The 18,495-nt window shown below is 54.9% G+C and overlaps 1 protein-coding gene across 1 annotated transcript; it reads left to right on the forward strand.

Moving 5' to 3' along the window:
* Nucleotides 1-18: 18 nt before the first annotated feature.
* LOC118701112 (proto-oncogene vav-like) lies at nucleotides 19-18,427 on the forward strand (the record flags this gene model as incomplete). The annotated part of the gene is given in 13 exon segments (XM_036405738.2): nucleotides 19-87; nucleotides 2,821-2,927; nucleotides 3,964-4,060; nucleotides 5,736-5,831; nucleotides 7,033-7,101; nucleotides 7,839-7,925; nucleotides 9,996-10,081; nucleotides 10,891-11,023; nucleotides 11,863-11,972; nucleotides 12,079-12,180; nucleotides 13,461-13,503; nucleotides 13,505-13,559; nucleotides 18,405-18,427. Coding segments are annotated over 13 exon segments (1,077 nt in total), but the record flags the coding sequence as incomplete, so codon positions are not given.
* Nucleotides 18,428-18,495: the final 68 nt, after the last annotated feature.

Raw genomic sequence — 18,495 nt, forward strand, 5'->3', positions numbered from 1 at the left:
GTCCCCTGATGTCCCCAGCATTTCCTGCGGCCACTGCGGCACTTCCTGAGCCCCCGGGACATGGAGAGCGTCTTCATCAACGTGGAGGTGACAATGGGGACATGGGGACAGGGGACATGGGGACAGGGGGACATGGGGACGCTGACCGGTGACACCAGTGACGGGGAGGTGACAGTGACAATGGGGACAGGGGACACTGACCAGTGACACCAGTGACAGTGACAATGGGGACAGGGGGACAGGGGACACTGACCAGTGACACTGACCGGTGACACCAGTGACGGGGAGGTGACAGTGACAATGGGGACATGGGGACAGGGGGACATGGAGAGCGTCATCAACGTGGAGGTGACAATGGGGACATGGGGACACTGACCGGTGACAGGGAGGTGACAGTGACAATGGGGACCATGGGGACAGGGGGACACTGACCAGTGACACCAGTTACCAGTGACACTGACCAGGAACACCAGTAACATGGAGGTGACAGTGACACTGGGGACATGGGGACACTGACCGGTGACACCAGTGACAGTGACAATGGGGACAGGGGGACAGGGGGACATGGGACAGGGGACACCAGTGATACCAGTGACACTGACCAGGAACACCAGTAACAGGGAGGTGACAGTGACACTGGGGACAGGGGACAGGGGGACACTGACCAGTGACACCAGTGACACCAGTGACACCAGTGACGTGGAGGTGACAGTGACAATGGGGACATGGGACAGGGGGACAGGGGGACATGGAGAGCGTCATCAACGTGGAGGTGACAATGGGGACATGGGGACAGAAGGACAGGGGGACATGGGGACACTGACCAGTGACACCGGTGACACCAGTGACGTGGAGGTGACAGTGACACTGGGGACATGGGACAGGGGGACAGGGGGACAGGGGGACATGGAGAGCGTCATCAACGTGGAGGTGACAATGGGGACATGGGGACAGAAGGACAGGGGGACATGGGGACACTGACCAGTGACACCAGTGACACCAGTGACAGGGAGGTGACAGTGACAATGGGGACATGGGACAGGGGGACACTGACCAGTGACACCAGTGACACCAGTGACACCAGTGACGTGGAGGTGACAGTGACACTGGGGACATGGGACAGGGGGACATGGGGACAGGGGACACCAGTGACACCAGTGACCCCTCCCAGCCCCTCCCAGTGCTCCCAATACCACCCCCTGAGCTCTCCCAGTGCTCCCAGTGACCCTTCCCAGCACTCCCAGTTCTCCCAGTAACCCCTCCTACCTCTCCCAGTCCCAGCTCCCAGTGTTCCCAGTGCTCCCAGTGCTCCCAGTGCTCCCGGTTCGCAGGAGCTGCTGGAGCACTCCCAGTTCCCCCATTCCCAGTGCTCCCAGTATTCCCAGTGTTCCCAGTATTCCCAGTATTCCCAGTGTTCCCAGCGTTCCCAGTGCTCCCGGTTCGCAGGAGCTGCTGGAGCACTCCCAGTTCCCCCATTCCCAGCGCTCCCAGTGTTCCCAGTGTTCCCAGCACTCCCAGTATTCCCAGTATTCCCAGTATTCCCAGTGCTCCCGGTTCGCAGGAGCTGCTGGAGCACTCCCAGTTCCCCCATTCCCAGTATTCCCAGTATTCCCAGTATTCCCAGTATTCCCAGTATTCCCAGTATTCCCAGTATTCCCAGCGTTCCCAGTGCTCCCGGTTCGCAGGAGCTGCTGGAGCACTCCCAGTTCCCCCATTCCCAGCGCTCCCAGTGCTCCCAGTATTCCCAGTATTCCCAGTGTTCCCAGTATTCCCAGTATTCCCAGTATTCCCAGTGCTCCCAGCGTTCCCAGCGTTCCCGGTTCGCAGGAGCTGCTGGAGCACTCCCAGTTCCCCCATTCCCAGTATTCCCAGTATTCCCAGTGCTCCCAGTATTCCCAGTATTCCCAGTGCTCCCAGTATTCCCAGTATTCCCAGTATTCCCAGTATTCCCAGTGCTCCCGGTTGGCAGGAGCTGCTGGAGCACTCCCAGTTCCCCCATTCCCAGCGTTCCCAGTGTTCCCAGTATCCCCAGTATTCCCAGTGTTCCCAGTATTCCCAGCGTTCCCAGTGCTCCCGGTTCGCAGGAGCTGCTGGAGCACTCCCAGTTCCCCCATTCCCAGTGCTCCCAGTGTTCCCAGTATTCCCAGTATTCCCAGTATCCCCAGTATTCCCAGTATTCCCAGTGCTCCCAGTATTCCCAGTGCTCCCAGTATTCCCAGTATTCCCAGCGCTCCCGGTTCGCAGGAGCTGCTGGAGCACTCCCAGTTCCCCCATTCCCAGTATTCCCAGTATCCCCAGTATTCCCAGTATTCCCAGTGCTCCCAGTTCCCCCATTCCCAGTATTCCCAGTATTCCCAGTATTCCCAGTATTCCCAGTGCTCCCAGTTCCCCCATTCCCAGTATTCCCAGTATTCCCAGTGTTCCCAGTATTCCCAGTGTTCCCAGTGCTCCCAGTGTTCCCAGTCCCCATTCCCAGTGTTCCCAGTATTCCCAGTGCTCCCGGTTCGCAGGAGCTGCTGGAGCACTCCCAGTTCCCCCATTCCCAGTATTCCCAGTGTTCCCAGCATTCCCAGTATTCCCAGTGCTCCCAGTGTTCCCAGTCCCCATTCCCAGTATTCCCAGTATTCCCAGCGCTCCCGGTTCGCAGGAGCTGCTGGAGCACTCCCCGTTCCCCCATTCCCAGTATTCCCAGTGTTCCCAGTATTCCCAGTCCCCATTCCCAGTGCTCCCAGTATTCCCAGTATTCCCAGTATTCCCAGTATTCCCAGTGTTCCCAGTGTTCCCAGTATTCCCAGTATTCCCAGCGCTCCCGGTTCGCAGGAGCTGCTCTGCCTCCATCGCCGGTTCCTGGGGGAGCTGCGGGCGGCGCTGGGGGGGCCCGGGGGGGGGCGGGCGCTGCCCCCCCTGTTCCTGCAGTACAAGGAGAGGTGCGGGGGGGCCGGGGGGATCTGGGGGGGGTCCTGGGGGGATTTGGGGGCTCCTGAGGGGATTTGGGGGGATTTAGGGGGGTCCTGAGGGGATTTGGGGGGGTCCTGGGGGGATTTGGGGGGATTTGAGGGGATTGGGGGGGGTCCTGAGGGGATTTGAGGGGGTCCTGGGGGGATGTGGGGGGGTCCTGGGGGGATTTGGGGGGATTTGAGGGGGTTTGGGAGGATTTTGGGGACAATTTGGGGGGTCCTGAGGGGGATTTGGGGGGATTTTAAGCAGATTACCACGAAAATTTTTTTGTTTTGGGTGAATTTTGTTGGATTTTGGGGGGATTTTGTTGGATTTTGCATGGATTTTGTTGGATTTTGGACGGATTTTGAGTGAATTTTGTTGGATTTTGGGTGAATTTTATTGGATTTCTTGGATTTTGGGCGGATTTTGAGTGAATTTTGTTGGATTTTGTTGGATTTTGTTGGATTTTGGGTTAATTTGGGTGGATTTTTTTGGATTTTGGGTGGATTTTGTTGGATTTTGGGTTAATTTTGTTGGATTTTGTTGTATTTTGGGTGTATTTTGTTGGATTTTGTTGGATTTTGTTGGATTTTGGGTTAATTTGGGTGGATTTTGTTGTATTTTGGGTTTCCCCCGCAGGTTCCTGCTCTACGGCCGCTACTGCAGCCGGGTGGATTTTGGGTGGATTTTGGTGGATTTTGGGGTGGATTTTTTTTTATTTTGGGTTAATTTGGGTGTATTTTGTTGTGTTTTGGGTTTCCCCCGCAGGTTCCTGCTCTACGGCCGCTACTGCAGCCGGGTGGATTTTGAGTGAATTTTGTTGGATTTTGGGGTGGATTTTGGGTGGATTTTATTGGATTTTGGGTGGATTTTATTGGATTTTGGGTGAATTTTATTGGATTTTGGGTGGATTTTGTTGGGTTTTGTTGTTTTTTGGATGGATTTTGTTGGATTTTGGGTTAATTTTGTTGGATTTTGTTGGTTTTTGGTTGGAATTTGTTGGTTTTTGGGTTTCCCCCGCAGGTTCCTGCTCTACGGCCGCTACTGCAGCCAGGTGGAGGCGGCCGCGCGGCGCCTGGACCAGCTCTCCACCTGCACCGACCTGCGCATGAAGCTCCAGGTGAGCCCCGAGAAACCCCGAAACGACCCCAAAGTGGCTCCAAAATGACCCCAGGCTGACCCCAAACCGATCCTAAATGAACCCCAATTACCCCAAACGTCCCCAAAGTGACCCCAAATGGCCCCAAATGGCCCCAAATGGCCCCAAACAGCCCCAAAATGACCCTAAACTGCCCCAAATGTCCCCCGAAATGACCCCAAACCGACCCAAAACAGCCCCAAACGTCCCCAAATGTCACCAAATTGACCCCAGGGTGACCCTAAAACGTCCCCAGACTGACCCTAAATGTCCCCAAAATTTCCCCAAAGTGACCCCAAATGTCCCCAAAATTTCCCCAAAGTGACCTCAAAATGACCCCAAAAAGCCAAAATCTGACCCTAAATGAACCCAGAGTGCCCCCAAATGTCCCCAAAGTGACCCCAAATTACCCCTAAATGTCCCCAGTGACCCCAAAGGGACCCCCAAGTGACCCCAAATGGCCCCAAAGTGACCCCAAAGTGACCCAAACATCCCCAAAATGACCCCAAATTACCCCAATTTGACCCTAAAGTCGACCCAAAAGGGACCCCAAAAGACCCTAAAGTGACCCAAAAGGGACCCCAAATTTACCCTAAAATTACCCTAAACTGACCCCTGTGTGACCCCAAAGTGACCCCAAACAGCCCCAAAATGACCCTAAACCGCCCCAAATGTCCCCCAAGTGGCCCCAAACGGCCCCAAAGTGACCCCACCTGTCCCCAAATGACCCCAAACTGACCCTAAATGACCCCAACGTGACCCCAATGTCCCCAAATTGACCCTAAAATGACCCCGAACTGACCCTAAATGTCCCCAAAATTACCCCAAAGTGACCCAAAACAGCCCCAAAACAGCCCCAAAGTGCCCCCAAACTGACCCTAAATGTCCCCAAATTGACCCTAAAATGACCCCGAACTGACCCTAAATGTCCCCAAAATTACCCCAAAGCGACCCCAAATGGCCCCAAATGGCCCCAAAGTGACCCTGACCCCAAATGTCCTCAAAGTGACCCAAAACAGCCCCAAACGACCCCAAAGTGCCCCAAAAGTCCCCAAAGTGACCCCACCTGTCCCCAAATGGCCCCAAAGTGCCCCAAATGTCCCCAAATTGACCCTAAAATGACCCCAAACTGACCCTAAATGTCCCCAAAATTTCCCCAAAGCGACCCCCAATGTCCCCAAACTGGCCCTGAAGTGACCCCAAAATGACCCCAAAAAGCCAAAATCTGACCCTAAATGACCCCAGAGTGCCCCCAAATGTCCCCAAAGTGACCCCAAAGTGCCCCCAAATGTCCCCAAATGACCCCAAACTGACCCTAAATGACCCCAAACTGACGCCAAATTGACCCTAAAATGACCCCAAACTGACCCTAAATGTCCCCAAAATTACCCCAAAGTGACCCCAAACTGACCCTAAATGTCCCCAAAATTACCCTAAAGTGACCCCAAATGTTCCCAAAATGACCCCAAATTACCCCTAAATTACCCCACCTGTCCCCAAAGCGACCCCAACTGTCCCCAAAATTACCCCCAAAGTGACCCCAAAGTGACCCCAACTGTCCCCAAAATTACCCCAAAGTGACCCCGAATTGCTCCCAAATGGCCCCAAACGTCCCCAAAGTGCCCCAAAGTGCCCCAAATGTCCCCGATGTCCCCAGGAGTGCTCCCAGCGCGCCACCAACGGGCGATTCACCCTGCGGGACCTGCTGATGGTGCCCATGCAGAGGGTGCTGAAATATCACCTGCTGCTCCAGGTGACACCTGGGGGGACATGGGACACACCTGGGACACACCCATTACACACCTGGGGACACCTGGGACACACCTGGGCACACCTGGTATCAGCAGCTGCTGATGGTGCCCATGCAGAGGGTGCTGAAATATCACCTGCTGCTCCAGGTGACACCTGGGGGGACATGGGACACACCTGGGACACACCCATTACACACCTGGGACACACCTGGGACACACCTGGGAGGGAAGGGACACACCTGGGGACACCTGGGACACACCTGGGGAGACCTGGGGGGACATGGGGACACCTGGGACACACCCATTACAAACCCATTACACACCTGGGGACACCTGGAGGGACATGAGGACACCTGGGACACACCTGGGGACATGTGGGAACACCTGGGCACACCTGGGGACACCTGAGACACATCTGGGATGCACCTGGGGACACCTGGGACACACCCATTACACACCTGGGCACACCTGGGGGGTACCTAGGGACACCTGGGGACATTTGGGAACACACCTGGGACACACCTGGGGACACCTGAGGACACCTGGGGGGTACCTAGGGACACCTGGGAACGTTTGGGAACACACCTGGGCACACCTGGGACACACCTGGAGACACCTGGGGACACCTGGGGACATTTGGAAACACACCTGGGGACACCTGGGCACACCTGAGACACACCTGGGGACATTTGGGGACATTTGGGGACACACCTGGGCACACCTGTGGACACCTGGGGGGGACATGGGGACACCTGGAGGAGGAGGGACACACCTGGGGACATTTGGGGACACACCTGGGCACACTTGGGGACACTGGGGACACACCCATTACACACCTGGAGACACCTGGGGACACCTTAGACACACCTGGGACACACCTGGGCACACCTGGGGACATTGGGGACACACCTGGGCACACCTGGGCACACCTGGGGGGGACATTGGGGACACACCTGGGGCACACCTGGGCACACCTGGGGACACCTGGGGACATTGGGGACACACCTGGGACACACCTGGGCACACCTGGGCACACCTGGGGACATTGGGGACACACCTGGGCACACCTGGGCACACCTGGGGACACACCTGGGGCACACCTGGGGCACACCTGGGGGGTACCTGAGACACACCTGGGCACACCTGGGGACATTGGGGACACACCTGGGGCACACCTGGGCCCACGGTGACCTTTGACCCCAGGAGCTGGTGAAGCTGACCCCGGACGCGGCCGAGCGGGAGCGGCTGAGGGGGGCCCTGGACGCCATGAGGGTGGGGCTGGGGGTGGCCTGGGGGGGTTTGGGGCATTTTGGGGGGATTTGGGGAGATTTGGGGGTCCTGGGGAGGATTTAGGGGGAATTTGGGGGGCATTTTGGGGGGGGATTTTGGGGCGTTTTGGGGGTCCTGAGGAGGATGTGGGGGGGATTTGGGGGTCCTGGGGGGGATTTGGGGGGTCCTGGAGGGCATTTGGGGGGGATTTGGGGGTCCTGGGGGGGATTTGGGGGGGATTTTGGGGGTCCTGGGGAGGATTTGGGGGGTCTTGGGGGGAATTTGGGGGTTCCAGGGATAATTTGGTGGTTCTAGGGTGGGATTTGGGGATTCCGGGGGAGCGATTTTGGGGGTTCCAGGGATAATTTGGGGGTTTCAGGGGGGGGATTTTGGGGTTCCAGGGGGGATTTTGGGGTTCGAGGCAGGTTTGGGGTTCCAGGGGGGATTTTGGGGTTTCTGGGGGGATTTTGGGATTTCTGAGCGGGATTTTGGGGTTTCCAGGGGGGGATTTTGGATCCAGGGGGGGATTTGGGGTTCCAGGGGGGGGATTTTGGGGTTTCTGGGAGGGATTTTGGGGTTCGAGGCAGGTTTGGGGTTCCAGGGGGGATTTTGAGATTTCTGGGGGGGATTTTGGGGTTCCAAGCGTGATTTTGGGGTTTCTGGGGGGAATTTTGGGGGTCCAGGAGGGGATTTTGGGATTTCGGGGGTCTCTGACCGGAGCGCCCCCAAAACCCCCCCAGGACCTGGCCCAGTGCGTGAACGAGGTCAAACGGGACAACGAGACCCTGAAACAGCTCACGAGCATCCAGCTCTGCCTGCACAACATGGTGGGGACCCCAAAATACCGAAATCTCCCCCGGGACCCCCAAAATCCCCCCGGGACCCCCAAAATCCCCAAATCCCCCCCGGGACCCCCAAAATACCCAAATCCCCCCCGGGACCCCCAAAATCCCCCCGGGACCCCCAAAATCCCCAAATCCCCCCTGGGAACCCCAAAATCCCCCCCGGGACCCCCAAAATCCCCAAATCCCCCCTGGGAACCCCAAAATCCCCCCCCCGGGACCCCCAAATTCCCCAAATCCCCCCCCCCCGGGACCCCCAAAATCCCCAAATCCCCCTGGGAACCCCAAAATCCCCCCCGGGACCCCCAAAATCCCCAAATCCCCCCTGGGAACCCCAAAATCCCCCCCCCGGGACCCCCAAATTCCCCCAAAATCCCCAACTTCTCCCCCCACAAAGAACCCCCCCAAAAAAAAACCCCTAAATAAACCCCGGGACCATCAAATACCCTTGTGCCCCCCAAATTCCCCAAAGAACCCCCCGAAATAACCCCAAATAAACCCCTGGGAACCCCAAATCTCCCCCCCAGTACCCCCAAATTACTTCAGAACCCCCAAATCCCCCCTGGGAGCCCCAAAGAACCCCCCAAAATAACTCCAAATAAACCCCTGGGAACCCCAAATTCCCCCTGGGAGCCCCAAAATCCTCCCTGGGACCCCAAATCTGCCCCCTGGGACCCCTAAATTGCCCCTTGGGACCCCCAAATTCCCCCAGGACCCTCAAATCCCCCCGGGATGCCCAATTTCCCCCCTGGGACCCCCAAATTCCACAGGACCCCCAAATTCCTCCACGGGACCCCCAAATTCCCCCCCTGGGACCCCCAAATATCCCCAGGACCCCCAGATTCCCCCAGGACTCTCAAATTCCCCCCTGGGACCCCCAAATTCCCCCCAGGAGCCCCAAATCCCCACTGGGACCCATTCCCAATGTCCACCCCGTTCCTGATGTCCTGGTGTCCACCCATTCCTGATGTCCACCCCGTTCCCGATGTCCACCCATGCCTGATGTCCCAATGTCCACCCCATTCCCGATGTCCAACCCTGTCCTGATGTCCACCCCATTCCCAATGTCCCAATGTCCACCCCATTCCTGATGTCCACCTTGTTCCCAATGTCCACCCCATTCCCAATGTCCCAATGTCCACCCGTTCCCGATGTCCACCCCGTTCCCGATGTCCACCCATGCCTGATGTCCAACCCTTTCCCAATGTCCACCCCATTCCCAATGTCCCAATGTCCACCCCATTCCTGATGTCCACCTCGTTCCCAATGTCCATCCCATTCCCAATGTCTTGTTCTCGATGTCCACCCCATTCCCGATGTCCCGATGTCCCAATGTCCATCCCATTCCTGATGTCCATCTCGTTCCCGCTGTCCACACCCCTCCCAATGTCCCAATGTCCACCCCATTCCCGTGTCCTGTTCCCACTGTCCCGATCCTGATGGTGTCTTCCTGATGTCCATCCCGTTCTTGATGTCCCAATGTCCATCCCATTCCCAATGTCCATCCTGTTCCCAATGTCCATCCCATTCCCAATGTCCACTCCATTCCTGATGTCCACCCTGTTCCCGATGTCCATCCCATTCCTCATGTCCCAATGTCCCAATGTCCACCCTGTTCCCAATGTCCACTCCATTCCTGATGTCCACCTCATTCCTGATGTCCATCCCGTTCCTGATGTCCACCTTGTTCCCAATGTCCACCCCATTCCCAATGTCCACCCCATTCCCGATGTCCATCCCATTCCTCATGTCCCAATGTCCCAATGTCCACCCTGTTCCCGATGTCCATCCCATTCCTCATGTCCCAATGTCCCAATGTCCACCCCATTCCTGATGTCCACCCCATTCCCGATGTCCACCCCATTCCCAATGTCCACCCCATTACCGATGTCCCAATGTCCACCCCATTCCTGATGTCCACCCCATTCCCAATGTCCCAATGTCCACCCCATTCCCAATGTCCCAATGTCCACCCCATTCCCAATGTCCACCCCATTCCTGATGTCCACTCCATTCCTGATGTCCACCTTGGTCCTGATGTCCACCCCGTCCCAGCCGCAGTCCCTGGCGCAGTTCGGGCGCCCCAAGATCGATGGGGAGCTGAAGGTCTCCAGCGCCGAGAGACGCTCCAAGGCGGACAGGTGGGCTGGGGACACCTGGAGACACCTGGGGACACCACAGGGACACCACAGGGACATCACAGGAATATGGGGACACCACAGAGACATGGGGACATCTCAGGAACATCTCAGGAACATGTTGGGGACACCTCAGGGACATGGGGACATCCATGGGGACACGAGAACATCCATGGGGACACCTCAGGGACACCTCAGGGACACGTTGGGGACACCTCAGGGACATGGGGACATCTCAGGGACATGGGGTCATTCATGGGGACACCTCAGGAACACCTTGGGGACACCTCAAGAACATCTCAGGAACACCTCAGGGACATGGGGACATCATGGGGACACCATGGGGACATGAGAACATCCATGGAGACACCTCAGGAACACCTCAGGGACACCTCAGAGACATGGGGACACCATGGGGACATGAGAACGTCCATGGGGACACTGCAGGGACATCTTGGGGACACTTCAAGGACATGAGGACATCCATGGAGACACCTCAAGGATACCTCAGGATATGGAGACACCATGGGGTCATGAGAACATCCATGGAGACACCTCAGGAACACCTCAAGAACATGGGGACACCATGGGCACACCACGGGCACACCATGGGGACAGGAGACCGTCCATGGGGACACCTCAGGGACACCTCAGGGACGTGAGGACACCATGGGGACATGAGATAACAGAGACCTCCCCTTGGGGACACCCCTGGGGACACCACAGGGACACTTGGAGGCTGGTCCAGGGCAGCCATGGGGACACCCTGTGGAGCGCGGTGGCCTCAGGGACACCCTTGTCACCGTCCCCAGGTACGGCTTCCTGCTGGACAAGGCCCTGATCATCTGCAAGCGCCGCGGGGACTCCTACGAGACCAAGGACGTGGTGGACCTCCAGAGCCACCAACTCCACGATGGTGACCTCGAGCCTCGTGATGGCAAGAAGGTACCTCAGGAACCTGGTCACTGGTGGACGCTGGTGTCCAGTTCCAAGCGGTCCCAAGTGTCCAGATCCTGGTGGTCCCCAGGTCCTCTTCCCCATGACCTCAGAGGTCCAGGTCTGGTGGATCCCAGGATTTTGGTTCCTGGTGGTGCCAACATCCAGGTCCCTGGTGGATCCCCAAACCCCATTGCCTGGTGGATCCCCAAAATCTGGTCCCTGGTGAACCCCCAAACCCTGTTCCCTGGTGGACCCCAACATCAAGGTCCCTGGTGGGCCCCCAAAATCTGGTCCCTGGTGGACACAGATGTCCAGGTCAGGTGGATTCCGGTTCCTCTTCTCTGGTGGATCCTCAAATTCTGTTCCCTGGTTGATCCCAGGATTCTGGTCCCTGGTGGATCCCAGAACCCCATTTCAGGTGGATCCCAAAACCCGATACCCTGATGGATTCCAAGATCCTGGTCCCTGGTGAACCCCAAACCCCCATTCCCTGGTGGATCCTCAAAATCCTGGTCCCTGGTGAACCCCAAAACCCCATTACCTGGTGGATCCCTAAATCCTCATCCCTGGTGAACCCCAAAACCCCATTTCCTGGCGGATCCCCAAAATCTGGTCCCTGGTGAACCCCAAAACCCAATACCCTGATGGATTCCAAGATCCTGGTCCCTGGTGGATCCCCAAAATCTGGTCCCTGGTGCACCATGATGTCCACGTCCCCAGTGGACACCCCACCACCCAATGACCCCAGGAGGGGGGTGTGACCCCAATGTCCCCAGTGTCCCCATGTGACCCTGCCCCACTTTGGGGATGTGGCTGACCCCACCCCACCCCACCCCACCCCACAGTGGTCCCACACCTTCATGCTGCTGGACATGGCCGGGCTGCCGGACTACGAGCTCTTCTTCAAGACGCGCGAGCTGAAGAAGAAGTGGCTGGAGCAGTTCGAGATGGCCCTGTAGGTGGCCCTGTCCCCACCAAGGAGGTCCCACCTGCCCCACTGGGTGGCCCTGGGGACGTCCAGGTTGTCCCCACCTGACCCAGGTCCTCCCCATGTCCGGCAGGTCCAACATCTTCCCTGAGAATGCCCTGGCTGATGGACACGACTTCCAGATGTTCTCCTTCGAGGACACCACGTCCTGCAGGGCCTGCCAGATGTTGCTGAGGTAGGACCCCAAAATTGTGTCCACATGGTCCTGGAGAGGCCACGGGGGGGGTCTGGGAGAGGAGGAGACCCCCAGGAGGTTGGAGGTGGGTGGGTCACGTTCTTGGGGTGGTGAGGTCAAGGTGGAAGTTGGTGATGGAGGGGCTGGTGGGGTCGTGGGAAGGTCAAGCTCAAGGTGGGTCAAGCCTTGGAAGGTGGTCAAGGGCTGGGGAGGGGTCAAGGAGCTCCTTGGGGGTCAAGCTGTGAGTGGCCTCAAGGTGGGTCAAGGTTGGGTTGGAGTCAAGGTGGGTCAATGGTTGAGTGGAGATCAAGAGGTCCAGGTGGGTCAGTGGTTGGGTGGAGGTCAAGAGGTCAAGGTGGGTCAAGATTGAGTGGAGGCCAAGTTGGGTCAAGGTTGCATGGAGATCAAGAGGTCCAGGTGGGCCAATGGTTGGGTAGAAAACAACAAGGTGGGTCAAGACCAAGGTGGGTCAAGGTTGGGTGGAGGTCAAGACCAAAGTGGGCCAAGGCCAAGTTGGGTCAAGGTTGGGTGGAGATCAAGACCAAAGTGGGTCAAGATTGAGTAGAAAACAACAAGGTGGGTGAAGACCAAGGTGAGTCAAGGGTTGTGTGGAGGTCAAGACCAAAGTGGGCCAAGGCCAAGGTGGGTCAAGGTTGGGTGGAGATCAAGAAGTCCGGGTGGGCCAATGGTTGGGTAGAAAACAACAAGGTGGGTCAAGGTTGGGTGGAGGTCAGGAGATCAAGGTAGGTCAATGGTTACATAGAAAATGACAAGGTGGGTGAAGACCAAGCTGGGTCAAATGTTGGTTGGAGGCCAAGGCCAAACTGGGTCAAGGTTGGGTGGTGGTCAAGGTTGAGGTGGGTCAAGACCAAGGTTGGATGGAGGCCAAGGTTGGCCAAGCCCCAGGTGGGCCAAAGTCAAGGTGAGACCCTCCTGGTTGGGTTGATGCTGGTGGGACCAACCTGGGCCAAGACTCAGGTGGGTCAAGAGCTCTGCTGGACAACCTGGGTGGGTCATGGATGGGTCAGTCCTGGATGGGCTCAGGTCAATCATGGACTGGTCAGTCATGGACAGGCTCATGTCAACCATGGACTGGTCAGTCCTGGACAGATTCAGGTTGGTCCTGGACTGGTCAGTCTTAGACTGGTCAGTCCTGGTTGGGCTCAGGTCAATCATGGACTGGTGAGTCCAGCGTGGCCTCAGGTGGGTGTGGGGCATGGCTGGTGGTGTCCCCTGTGACCATGACCTCGTGTCCCCCTGTGTGCCCCCTGTGTCCCTAGGGGCACCTTCTACCAGGGCTATCGCTGCAGCCGCTGCCGAGCCCCCCGCCCACAAGGAGTGCCTGGGGCGCGTGGGGACCTGCGGGAAGGCCGGAACTGGTGAGCGGCATCATGGGATTGGGGAGGGGCATCATGGGATTGGGGAGGGGCATTGTGGGATTGGGGAGGAGGGAAACAGTGGATGGGGGCAGGAGGGTAATGGGGGAGAGAGAGGCATTGTGGGATACAAGATGGCTGACAGCACAGGGTATTGTGGGATACAAGATGGCTGACATTTAGCAGGGCATTGTGGGATACAAAATGGCTGACACTGATAATACAAGTTGGCTGCTAAGGCAGGGAATTGTGGGATACAAGATGTCTGACACTGATCACTATGGAATACAAGATGGCTGCCAAAGCAGGGCATAGTGGGATACAAGATGGCTGACATTGCGCTGGGAGTTGTAGGATACAACATGGCTGACAGTTAGCAGAGCACTGTGGGATACAAGATGGCTGACACTGAGCACTGTAGGATACAAGATGGCTGACACAACACAGGACATTGTTGGATACAAGATGGATGACACTGAGTAGCATAGGATACAAGATGGCTGACATTTAGAAGGGAATTGTGGGATACAAGATGGCTGACACTGAGCACTATGGAATATAAGATGGCTGCCAAAGCAGGGCATTGTGGGATACAAGATGGCTGACACAAAGCACGGTAGGATACAAGATGGCTGCTAAGGCAGGGCAGTGTGGGATACAAGATGGCTGACACAGCACAGGGAATTGTGGGATACAAGATGGCTGACACTGATCCCTATGGAATACAAGATGGCTGCCAAAGCAGGGCATCGTAGGATACAAGATGGCTGACACTGATCACTGTAGGATACAAGATGGCTGCCAAAGCAGAGCATTGTGGGATACAAGATGGCTGCCAAAGCAGGGCATTGTGGGATACAAGATGGCTGACACAAATCACTGTAGGATACAAGATGGCTGCCAAAGCAGGGCATAGTGGGATACAAGATGGCTGACACTGATCACTGTAGGATACAAGATGGCTGCCAAAGCAGGGCATTGTGGGATACAAGATGGCTGCCAAAGAAGGGTATTGTGGGATACAAGATGGCTGACACTGATCACTGTAGGCTACAAGATGGCTGCCAAAGCAGGGCATTGTGGGATACAAGATGGCTGACACAAAGCACTGTAGGATACAAGATGGCTGCTAAGGCAGGGCATTGTGGGATACAAGATGGCTGACACAGCACAGGGCATTGTGGGATACAAGATGGCTGACACTTATCCCTATGGAATACAAGATGGCTGCCAAAGCAGGGCAATGTGGGATACAAGATGGCTGACACTGATCACTGTAGGCTACAAGATGGCTGCCAAAGCAGGGCATTGTGGGATACAAGATGGCTGACACAAATCACTGTAGGATACAAGATGGCTGCCAAAGCAGGGCATTGTGGGATACAAGATGGCTGACACTGAGCACTATGGAATACAAGATGGCTGACACAGCACAGGGCATTGTGGGATACAAGATGGCTGACACTGATCACTGTAGGCTACAAGATGGCTGCCAAAGCAGGGCATTGTGGGATACAAGATGGCTGACACTGAGCACTATGGAATACAAGATGGCTGCCAAAGCAGGGCATTGTGGGATACAAGATGGCTGCCAAAGCAGGGCATTGTGGGATACAAGATGGCTGACACTGATCCCTGTGGAATACAAGATGGCTGCCAAAGCAGGGCATCGTGGGATACAAGATGGCTGACACTGATCACTGTAGGATACAAGATGGCTGCCAAAGCAGAGCATTGTGGGATACAAGATGGCTGCCAAAGCAGAGCATTGTGGGATACAAGATGGCTGACACAAATCACTGTAGGATACAAGATGGCTGCCAAAGCAGGGCATAGTGGGATACAAGATGGCTGACACAAAACACTGTAGGATACAAGATGGCTGCCAAAGCAGGGCATTGTGGGATACAAGATGGCTGCCAAAGAAGGGTATTGTGGGATACAAGATGGCTGACACTGATCCCTATGGAATACAAGATGGCTGCCAAAGCAGGGCAATGTGGGATACAAGATGGCTGACACTGATCACTGTAGGCTACAAGATGGCTGCCAAAGCAGGGCATTGTGGGATACAAGATGGCTGACACAAATCACTGTAGGATACAAGATGGCTGCCAAAGCAGGGCATTGTGGGATACAAGATGGCTGACACTGAGCACTATGGAATACAAGATGGCTGACACAGCACAGGGCATTGTGGGATACAAGATGGCTGACACTGATCCCTATGGAATACAAGATGGCTGACACAGCAGGGCAATGTGGGATACAAGATGGCTGACACTGATCACTGTAGGCTACAAGATGGCTGCCAAAGCAGGGCATTGTGGGATACAAGATGGCTGACACAAATCACTGTAGGATACAAGATGGCTGCCAAAGCAGGGCATTGTGGGATACAAGATGGCTGACACTGAGCACTATGGAATACAAGATGGCTGCTAAAGCAGGGCATAGTGGGATACAAGATGGCTGACACTGAGCACTATGGAATACAAGATGGCTGCCAAAGCAGCGCATTGTGGGATACAAGATGGCTGCCAAAGCAGGGCATTGTGGGATACAAGATGGCTGACACTGAGCACTATGGAATACAAGATGGCTGCCAAAGCAGGGCATCGTGGGATACAAGATGGCTGACACTGATCACTGTAGGATACAAGATGGCTGCCAAAGCAGAGCATTGTGGGATACAAGATGGCTGCCAAAGCAGAGCATTGTGGGATACAAGATGGCTGACACAAATCACTGTAGGATACAAGATGGCTGCCAAAGCAGGGCATAGTGGGATACAAGATGGCTGACACAAAACACTGTAGGATACAAGATGGCTGCCAAAGCAGGGCATTGTGGGATACAAGATGGCTGCCAAAGCAGGGCATTGTGGGATACAAGATGGCTGACACTGAGCACTATGGAATACAAGATGGCTGCCAAAGCAGGGCATTGTGGGATACAAGATGGCTGACACAAAGCACTGTAGGATACAAGATGGCTGCCAAAGCAGGGCAGTGTGGGATACAAGATGGCTGACACAGCACAGGGCATTGTGGGATACAAGATGGCTGACACTGATACCTATGGAATACAAGATGGCTGCCAAAGCAGGGCATCGTAGGATACAAGATGGCTGACACTGATACCTATGGAATACAAGATGGCTGCCAAAGCAGGGCATTGTAGGATACAAGATGGCTGACACTGATACCTATGGAATACAAGATGGCTGCCAAAGCAGGGCATTGTGGGATACAAGAGGGCTGACACAGAGCATCATGGATACAAGATGGCTGACACTGAGCACTATGGAACACAAGATGGCTGACAGCACAGGGCATTGTGGGATACAAAATGGCTGCCAAAGCAGGGCATTATCGTATACAAGATGGCTGACACTGATCCCTATGGAATACAAGATGGCTGACACAGCACAGGGCATTGTGGGATACAAGATGGCTGACACTGATCCCTATGGAATACAAGATGGCTGACACAGCACAGGGCATTGTGGGATACAAGATGGCTGACACTGATCCCTATGGAATACAAGATGGCTGCCAAAGCAGGGCAATGTGGGATACAAGATGGCTGACACTGATCACTGTAGGATACAAGATGGCTGCCAAAGCAGGGCATTGTGGGATACAAGATGGCTGACACAGCACAGGGCATTGTGGGATACAAGATGGCTGCCAAAGCAGGGCATTGTCTGATACAAGATGGCTGACACAGAGCATCATGGGATACAAGATGGCTGACACTGATCCCTATGGAACACAAGATGGCTGACAGCACAGGACATTGTGGGATACAAGATGGCTGACACTGATCCCCATGGAATACAAGATGGCTGCTAAGGCAGGGCATTGTGGGATACAAGATGGCTGACACAGCACAGGGCATTGTGGGATGCCGTAATGACGGCCTCAGGCTGAGCCCAATTCAATGCAAGCATCAATTAAGAGAGGCATTCATTAGTGGCTGCATTAATTAGGGCTGGGGCCAATTACCCCATCATTAATAAGGGGGTGGAGTCATTGGCTGTCATTAATTAGTGGTGGATCTATTTTCCCGCTATTAATTAGGGCTGGGCTTATTACCATATCATTAATAATAGGATGGACTAATTACCGTATAATTATTTAGGGGATGGACTAATTATCCTCAGGTCTAATTGCCCCAATACTAATTAATAGAGGAACTAATTGACAATATCATTAATTAGGGGATGGACTAATTATCGTCAGCCCTAAATACCCCAACATTAATTAATAGAGGGACTAATTGCCATATCATTAATTAGGGGATGGACTAATTACCCTCAGCCCTAATTACCCCACCATTAATTAAGAGAGAGGCTATTTACCATATCATAAATTAGAGGATGGGCTAATTATGCCAACATTAATTAAGAGAGAGACTAATTACCATACCATTAATTACCTGATGGACTAATTACCCCAACGTTAATTAAGACACAGGCTAATTACAATATTATTAATTAGGGGATGGGTTAATTACCCCAACGTTAATTAGAACATAGGTTAATTACCATATCAGTAATTAGGGGATGGACTAATTACCCTCATCCCTTAATACCCCAACACCAATTAAGAAGGAGGCTAATTACCATATCATTAATAAGGCGTTGGACTAACGACCCTTAGCCTCAATTACCCCAACAATAATTAATTACTCTAATTATTCAGGAAACTAATGACCAATTACTCCATCGCTATTAAGTTGCCACCTAATTACCCCTCATTAATTAAAGCGGGACCTGATTACCTCCTCGCTAATTAAGAAAACCCCTAATTACCCCTCCCTAATGAATTTTCTCCTCCCCAGATCCCGGATCGGGCGCACGGAAGGTACCAAAACCCCCGAAAAACGGGGGGGGGGGCGCTCGGGACGAACCAAAACCTGAATTCTGGGGGGG

Source organism: Molothrus ater, unplaced genomic scaffold, assembly GCF_012460135.2.
Source record: "Molothrus ater isolate BHLD 08-10-18 breed brown headed cowbird unplaced genomic scaffold, BPBGC_Mater_1.1 matUn_MA716, whole genome shotgun sequence".
Classification (NCBI taxonomy): domain Eukaryota; kingdom Metazoa; phylum Chordata; class Aves; order Passeriformes; family Icteridae; genus Molothrus; species Molothrus ater.